Raw genomic sequence first — 7861 nt, 5'->3', positions numbered from 1 at the left:
TGGGTCTCCCTGTCTCACCAGCACCTCTCACCAGCCTCCCTAGCCTGGCTCCCTCCCAGCCCTGCTGCTCCCTAGAACCCTGGACCAGGATCCTCTGGTCTCAGCAGTGACTGGCCCCGAGTGGGCAGCAGGGCTGTGAAATGCTGACACTCCAGATTTCTGACCCAAACCCCCAAGTCCAGCCTGCTCAGTCAGAAGCCTGCAGCCAGAATGTGGGTGGCCGGGACGCCAGTGAGCTGCAGGCCAGGAGCCGGGTGCAGGCCCCCAGCGCTGGGTGGGGTGCAGTGGGAGCCCCCCGGGGGGCCGTGCTCCATCGTCCATGCTCACGTGAAACTAGTTTTACAGGCAAACAAAGGGGTACATTACAAGAGGGCAACTCTGAATGATTGTTGTAGTTCTTGGCAGATCTCAGGCACCAGGCTGCGGTGAGAGTAAGGACACAACTAAGACGTTGACCCTCCCAAGTCTGCCCTTTCACCAGGGCTCTGGATGCTCCCCTGGGGTCAGCGGCCTCGGGCAATGTCTGTGCTGGGCCCGGTCAGCTACACCCAGCCCACAGGGTCCAGGACCTTCCACCTGCCCCCCCTTCCCGGGGAAGCACTGGTTACTGATTGAACGCTGGGAGCCTTGAATGGGACGGTTCCTGGCAATAATCACCTGGACCAAAGATCTCTGCTCTCTCTTCTGCACACAGAGCAGCTCCTTACAGCCTCGGCTGGACCCCGCGGTGCAGGAGGCAGCCAGGTCAGGACAGACAGGGCACGGCAGCACCGGAAGCCGCCGCGGAGACGGTGTCATGTGGATCAGCTGGTGTCTCTGGGCTCTCGTGGCCATCTGCGCTGGAGACCAGTTCCGGGATGAGGCTGAGAGAATCATGCAGGAAACACCTGTCATTGATGGGTAAGCCACCACTCATGGGACAGGACGGGGGATCCAGGGACAGAGGGGCCAGGAGCTCCTGTGCCCTTGACTTGCGGACAGACCTAACTCTACCAGGACTCATTGCTCCACCCACAACATGGCCTTTGCTGGCCTCAGCTCCTTCACGGGGTCTCTTAGGGCCCCCAAAGTGTCAGCAGGAATGGAGCAGTTGCAAGGCCCCCAGGCTCCCACCTGCATCCTAGGTGCCAGATCCCAGCTTGGAACGGGTGCCGGGGATTAGGATGTTGGGGCCTGGCCCTGAGCATGCCTCGAACTAGCCACATAGCCTAAGGAGCCATATTCTCTTTCAGGCCTTAGCTTCTTCACCTGAAGCCAGTAGGTAAGGGTGACATCTACCACGGGCTCCCTGGAGGCCTTTCCTGGCCCTCTTGTCCTTCTTCTGAGACCTTTCTCATTCCCCTCCCTCTCCTGCATCCACCTGCAGGAGGCCTCATCAGGCCCCAGGTCCCCGGGTTCCTTCTGTGCTGTGTGCACAACTGGACCTCATCTGTGTGCTCACTGACTCATCCCCTCCCGCAGACCCCTTTCCAGCCAAGACCCTGGTGGCACCTCGTTCTTTCTCTGGCGTCACAGCCAGCCTGGCAGGGTCTGTCCCCTCCAGTTCCCAGTGCACGTGAATCCACCCTCCTCCCCCCCGCCCCCACCTCCACCTTCAGTGGGTCACCAGTGAGCCTCAGACAGACTGTGCTGGACCCCATCAGCCGAGGTCTGGTCCCAGTGCTGCAGCCAGAGGGCATCTGGGAGACATAGGTTCCAGCTCCTGTCCTTCTGGTTCAAGTTCCCCACCCGCCATGGCTCCCACTGAGCTCAGAGGAAGGCCTAAATCCTCCATGGGCCCCCAAGACCCCCCTGCTGCCCCTGGCCATCCCCACACCCCTAGGTGCTCCAGGCAGGCTCCCACTGTCCCTGCTTGTCCTCACGTCCATGTTCCCACCCTCACTGCCTCCTGGGCTTTGCTGACCCGTGTGAAATACCAGCTGGGCACACACTTCAGCCCAGCTGCTCCTGCCGCCCTTCCTGCAGTTCCCCTGCACACCAGCAGAGAGCAGGGACTTGGGTCCCTGTGCACCCAGTCTGAAGAGCAGCAGGCAGCACGTGCTAGCAGACCCTTGGGTGGGGGGAATGTTAGGACAGCACCTGTGTGTCTCTGTCTGGCACCCAGTAAGTGCCAAATTAATGTTACGATCATTACTATTTGTCAGATGCTCCGGGCTTTGTTAGACAAAAAAACTGCAAGAAAAGCAGAGAAAATGGGATGCGTCCTTCTATGGGAGCCCCAGAGAGCTGTGGCAGCCCTAGAGAAGGGAGGGGACACCAGAGGCTCGTGTGCACCCCTCTGCCCTTGCTTCCTCCCCGTACCTCCTTCCTGGCCCCAAGGTCCCCTCATGCATGCTCCGTGGGGGATGAGGCACAGAGAAGTCTGCTCAGAGGCTGCTGTCCTGGATGGAGACCCTGCTGTCTGGGAGGAGGCCAGCAAGGGCAGGCGGATGCCAACAGTATGAGCCTGGGAAGGTGCTCTGCTCCTTCATTCTGAGGAGCCTGGGGGGTAGCTGGGCACAGAGAGGGGCTCCGGGTTCAGGGGCTGGGGTTTAGAGGCTTTTATGAGGGGTAAGATGGATCAAAGAGCCCAGACAGCCAGGAATACTCAGGGAACTGCAATCCAGGGATCTGGAATTGTCTAAAGAGCTAGAAAGTTAAGACTAGGCTGACGGGTATTGGCTACCTGCATTACTCTTGCTGGTAAGAGACCCAAGGAAGTGATTTCAACAAGAGAAATCCAGAGGGAGTCCTGGCACGGTGTTCTATAATGGAACATAGTGGCCATCATTCCCATAGTCACATCATGGTTTAAAGTGGCTGCACCAGCTCCAGCCTTTACATCTGCATGCCAGCCAGCAGGAATGAGGAAGGGACACAGAAAGGGCAAAGAGTGAGCAACAGCTGTCTGTAAATGAGAGCTTTTGGAAGCTGTCAAAGGGCACAACTTAGTCACATGGCCCCACCTGGCTAAAAAGAGGCAGGGAAGTACCTTTATTTCACATGGCCATGTTCCCTGCTAAAATAGGGGGTTCTTGGGACGCCTGGGTGGGTCAGTCAGTTAAGAGTCTGCCTTCAGCTCATGTCATGATCCCAGGGTCCTGGGATCAAGCCCCACATTGGGCTCCTTGCTGGACGGGGAGGCTGCTTCTGCCTCTCCCTCTGCCCCCGCTTGTGCTCTCTCTCTGACAAATAAAAAATAAAATCTTAAAAAAAAAATAGGGGGTTTTCTTACCAAGAAAAAGGTGGAGAATGGATAAGAAGCCACCAGCAGTGTCTCCTACAATAGCTAGCTGTCCTTCAAGTGCTTGGAACTATCGCCTCCCCCCCGTGGAGTCGGGGCGGGAGGAGGCTGCCCCCGCCACACAGATAAGGAGGGTGGGTCCAGCAGGCTCCCGAGCAGCCGTGCTGACCGCGGGGCGAAGGTGGCCTCTGTTCCCCACCCTGGGCTCCAGTGAAAGTGCCCCTCCCCCCTGTGGGTTCCTGGCTGGCGGCTAGAAGGTGGGGCACCCTCAGGCAAGGAGTAAAGTCCTGTCCAGGGGCCCCGCCCAGCCCTGCCCCAGGATCGCACCAAGAGGCACTGGGACTGTGGCGTTCACCTGCCCGTCCACCTCTCGGTCAGCAAAGGCATCCCGGCCACCAGCCCACACCCTGTCACATCAAAGCACAGCTGTGGCAGGAGCCCCCCCAAGAGAGCAGGGGCGGGTCCTGCGAGGCCCAGGTCCTAGCGGTTACTCACCACCCTCACGGCTGGCTCTGAGGAAGGTACTGCCCGAGGCCTCCCCACATTACAGGAGGAGAAACTGAGCTGAGAGGCGGGAGCCAGGATTGGAGATGGAAACTGATGGGGGTCAGGCCGGGGCTGCTCATCCTGGCCAGGGGGAGGGGGGTCCCGAAAGCAGGAGGAGCCACCCACACAGAGCAGTGACCCTGGGATGGGGCGGGACGGGCCCTCGAGGCGCCAGGACTGAGGCCCCCTGGCACTGCATTAGGCATCCATCAGGAGCGCCTCCGCAGGCTTGGCTGACGAAAGCGCGGAATCCAGCTGGTCTGAGCTGGGCCTGAGACGGGCCTGAGACTCTGCATTTCCAGTCAGCTCCCCGGACCCGGTCTCTTCCACATGTGGAACTCAGGGGGACCTGGCGCCCAGAGGTCCCTCCCCCTCTGGGCCGCTGCTGGGTCCTGGGTCCAGGGAGGAGCCTGCCCAGCCCTGTGGGTTCTGCCTTTGCAGCCTGTTATCAGCTGCTGACAGTCAACCCCTCTCCTCCTCCTCCCTCCCCTCTCTCCCTCCGAAGCACCCACCCCTACTGGCTCCTGGGAAAACTCAGAGGGGCTCAGTCCTTTGGAAGCATATTAGGATGTGCTTGGAAACACAGGGCTGGGCTGTCACAGAGCCCCCTGTGCCCTGCTCTGCTGCCCCAGGAGGGTGGGGTGGGAGTGCCAGGCCCCCAAAGCCAGGTCACACCCACATCCCTGCCCCCTCCCCGCAATGGGAGGATTTCATCTTTAACTTGTGAAAACGGTCAGGGTCAGGGTCCCACACCCAGCTGCCCAGGGTCAGCCAGCCCTGTTCACGGAGCTTGTTTGCACTCCTGCCCCTGCTGCCCAGGGCTGCTTTTCCCTCTTCCGCAGGAAAGGTCCTTGGAGGGAAGAGGCTGTCTGAGCTCCCGGTCACCTGGGCTGGGTGTGGAGCACGGCGGAGAGCTCCTCTGCCCTGGGCGTTTAGATGAGCGATGTGTCGCCCCTGTGGCTTCAGTTCCGAACTGTGCTCAACAGGGAAGGCCCCAGGTCCATGTGGCCGTCCTGCCTTGCCTCTGATCCTTCGCACCTCCCCCAGGCACAACGACCTTCCCTGGCAGCTGCTGACCATGTTCAACAACCAGCTCCGGGATGAGAAGGCCAACCTGACGAGCCTCGCCCACACACACACCAACATCCCCAAGCTGAAGGCTGGGTTTGTGGGGGGCCAGGTATGGCTCAGCTCAGCCCTCCAGTTGCCTCTGCTGGGGTCCGTTCGTCTCCTCCTCCGTGTCCTGGCTGAGCGGCAGGCCCTCCAGTGCCTCCTGAGCCCCTCGAGGCCACGAGTCTTCGCAGGGGACTCCTAGCCACACAGGCCGTGGGAGGGCTTCTGAGACGGGAGGGAAGCCGGACGGCCATATGCATGGGGGGGGGGCAGGGCCCCAGCTCCTAGCCCCTCACCCCTGTGCCCCCTAGTTCTGGTCTGCATACACCCCCTGCGACACCCAGAACAAAGACGCAGTGAAGAGGACACTGGAGCAGATCGATGTCGTCCACCGCATGTGCCAGATGTACCCCGAGACCTTCGTGTGTGTCACCAACAGCACAGGTGGGTCCTGGTCCAGCCCGCCCCCAGCCCCCCGCCCCAGCCCCCAACGCGGCAGCTGGTGCTGCTCAGGTGTGCCCTCTGCGGAAGCTCCCGAGACACCCAGGCGCCCCGGCTGGCTCTCCTCACAGGCATCCGGCAGGCCTTCCGGGAGGGGAGGGTAGCCAGTCTCGTGGGCGTGGAGGGCGGCCACTCCATAGACAGCAGCCTGGGCGTCCTGCGGACACTCTACCACCTGGGCATGCGGTACCTGACCTTAACCCACAGCTGCAACACACCCTGGTAAGTGACCCCGGGAGGGCCCGCGGGCCACGCGGGAGGGTCCCAGGGCAGGGGTCAGCCCCTAGCTCTGCCCTCCTCCAGCACCTCCCTGTGCTTCCGGGAGTCCGGGACCTGGGTGGGCCGGGATGACCACTCTGGCCCTGGGACACCTGCTGTCTGCTCTCCCAGGGCTGACAACTGGCTGGTGGACACAGGAGAGGACGAGGCCGAGAGCCAAGGCCTGTCGGAGTTTGGCCAGGTGAGGGCGGGCATTCGGCAAGGATCACAGTCCCCCTCTGAGGAGAAGTGACCCAGGACACAGGGTCTTAGCTCTCAGGCCTGCGGTTTACTATCAGCTGAAGCTAGCAGGGGTTGTCCGAGGGTGGGCATTCCCTGGAACCCACAGGTCATCCCCCAGCCATTGAAGAATTCATTAGCGCCTGGTCCAGCAAGGGGCCCTTGCCCAAATCTGCCCCCTGCCCATGCCTGGCCTTGTCAGGGGGAGGGGGCTGTGGTGAACCCAAGAAAACTGTGCAAACACCAGTGTGCCCAGTGCAGCCTTCCTGGCCCCTGAGCCCTGTGTCCGTGCAGAGCGTGGTGAAGGAGATGAACCGGCTGGGGGTGATCATTGACTTGGCCCACGTGTCCGTGGCCACCATGAAGGCTGCCCTGCACCTGTCCAAGGCCCCCGTCGTCTTCAGCCACTCCTCAGCCTACAGCCTGTGCAACCACCGACGCAACGTGCCCGACGATGTGCTCCAGCTGGTGGTGAGGAGCTGCGGGCCAGGGTGTGGGGGTCTGCCCCGCCCCTGGGCTGGTCCTGGGCTGCGGTGCTCCCTCCTGCGCTCACAGCTCCATCCTTCTCCTGAGCAGAACCAGACAGGCAGCCTGGTGATGGTGAATTTCTACAATGACTATGTTTCCTGCCAAAAGGAGGCCACCCTGTCCCAGGTAGCAGGTAGGTGGACATGAGCGGCCACAGCAGCAGGGGTGGGGAGGGCTGCTCGGGGACCCACGCCTGCTGCCTTCATTGGCAGACCATCTGGACCACATCAAGAAGGTGGCAGGAGCCGGAGCCGTGGGCTTTGGTGGGGACTATGACGGTGTTTCAAGGTAAGGGGCAAGGCCAGTGTCCTGGGGATGAGCTGGGAGGGTCACACTCCCCATAAACATGTCAGGAGAGCCTGAAGCTAGCAAGTGTGTAACTGCGGACAGGCCCAGCATGTCACACTCTCAAGGCCACTCCACTGGACCCCCAGTGCCTTGGGATGGGGGTGTGGGCAACCCAGTGATTTGTGGGGAGGTGGACGGGCCCCTGAGGCCCTGACCCCCGGAATGCATAGCCTGGTTCTCTCTGCCCTCTCCTCAGGCTCCCCTTGGGGCTTGAGGATGTGTCCAAGTACCCTGACCTGGTGGCCGAGCTGCTCAGGAGGCAGTGGACAGAGGCGGAGGTCAGGGGCGCCCTGGCCGACAACCTGCTCAGGGTCTTCGAGGCGGTGGAACAGGTGAGGAGGGCTGCTGCCCTGACCCAGGCTTCTTGGTAGGCCGGCCGGCAGGCAGCCCAACCTGTATCTGTCCCCAGGTGAGCGATCACACACAAAGTCCTGAGGAGCAGCCCATCCCCCTGGACAAGCTGCAGGGCTCCTGCAGGACCACATATGGCTACTCCGAGGCCCCCAGCTTCCACCACCAGCCGCGCGCCCTGCTGGCCTCCCTCACCACCATCCTCCTCGGCCTGTGTCTTCTGTGATGCCCTGGGGTCCGGACTTCCTGGGCTCCTGCAGCTCTGGGGAGACTGAGGCCACCAGAGCAGGGAGATTCCAGGACGCTGCTCCCCGCGCACAAGGCCTGGCCTCTCCTGAGCAGGTAGCTGGGCTCACCTGAGGGCAGTGAGCCGTGGGCAGTGCCAGACACAGACACACAGGGGACCGTCAATAAAGGCAACAACCCTTCTGAGTCATGAGGGCGTGTCATCAGCACCGCAACCCTGGAGGGGGGCTCCTGAGCACCCGAGGGCAGATTCCGTGAAAATGGTCCCAGGCTGGACCTCCAGACACCACAGCACCTGGGTCCTGGGAGAGCAGGGCCAGAGAGGGCTCAGGGTCTTAAAAAGGGCATTGCGCGGGCACTGCTTAAGGCTCCAGTTGCCCCCTCCCCACGTACACACACACCTGCACGCACGCACCCACCTACACACCCCAAATGTGATGCACTCGTACGTGTGCACCCCCCTCACACGTGTGCACCCCCATCCCTGTGCACACACGTGTGCCCACA

At 61.8% G+C, this 7861-nt stretch overlaps 1 protein-coding gene across 1 annotated transcript; it reads left to right on the top strand.

Annotated features, from left to right (window-relative positions):
* The first annotated feature begins 694 nt into the window (after positions 1-694).
* Positions 695-7544, top strand: DPEP1 (dipeptidase 1). Its single transcript, XM_045772712.2, has 10 exons — positions 695-900; positions 4817-4949; positions 5194-5326; positions 5455-5605; positions 5774-5843; positions 6176-6352; positions 6458-6542; positions 6622-6697; positions 6954-7089; positions 7167-7544. The coding sequence occupies exons 1-10, from the start codon at positions 797-799 to the stop codon at positions 7332-7334; spliced, it is 1233 nt and encodes a 410-aa protein (XP_045628668.1). The 5' UTR covers positions 695-796; the 3' UTR covers positions 7335-7544.
* The last annotated feature ends 317 nt before the right edge of the window (positions 7545-7861 follow it).

The sequence above is a fragment of the Ursus americanus genome, chromosome 21 (genome assembly GCF_024610735.1).
Source record: "Ursus americanus isolate L20-20 chromosome 21, mUrsAme1.1.p, whole genome shotgun sequence".
Lineage (NCBI taxonomy): Eukaryota > Metazoa > Chordata > Mammalia > Carnivora > Ursidae > Ursus > Ursus americanus.
This window is presented reverse-complemented; position numbering and strand designations above follow the sequence as displayed.

Bases quoted from the DNA above. Each gene is read 5' to 3' on its own strand.
- DPEP1 (XM_045772712.2), top strand. From the start codon at position 797: ATGTGGATCAGCTGGTGTCTCTGGGCTCTCGTGGCCATCTGCGCTGGA. The intron at 5,844-6,175 runs GTGAGGGCGGGC...GTGTCCGTGCAG, and splicing joins GCCTGTCGGAGTTTGGCCAG to AGCGTGGTGAAGGAGATGAA. The intron at 6,543-6,621 runs GTAGGTGGACAT...CTTCATTGGCAG, and splicing joins CACCCTGTCCCAGGTAGCAG to ACCATCTGGACCACATCAAG.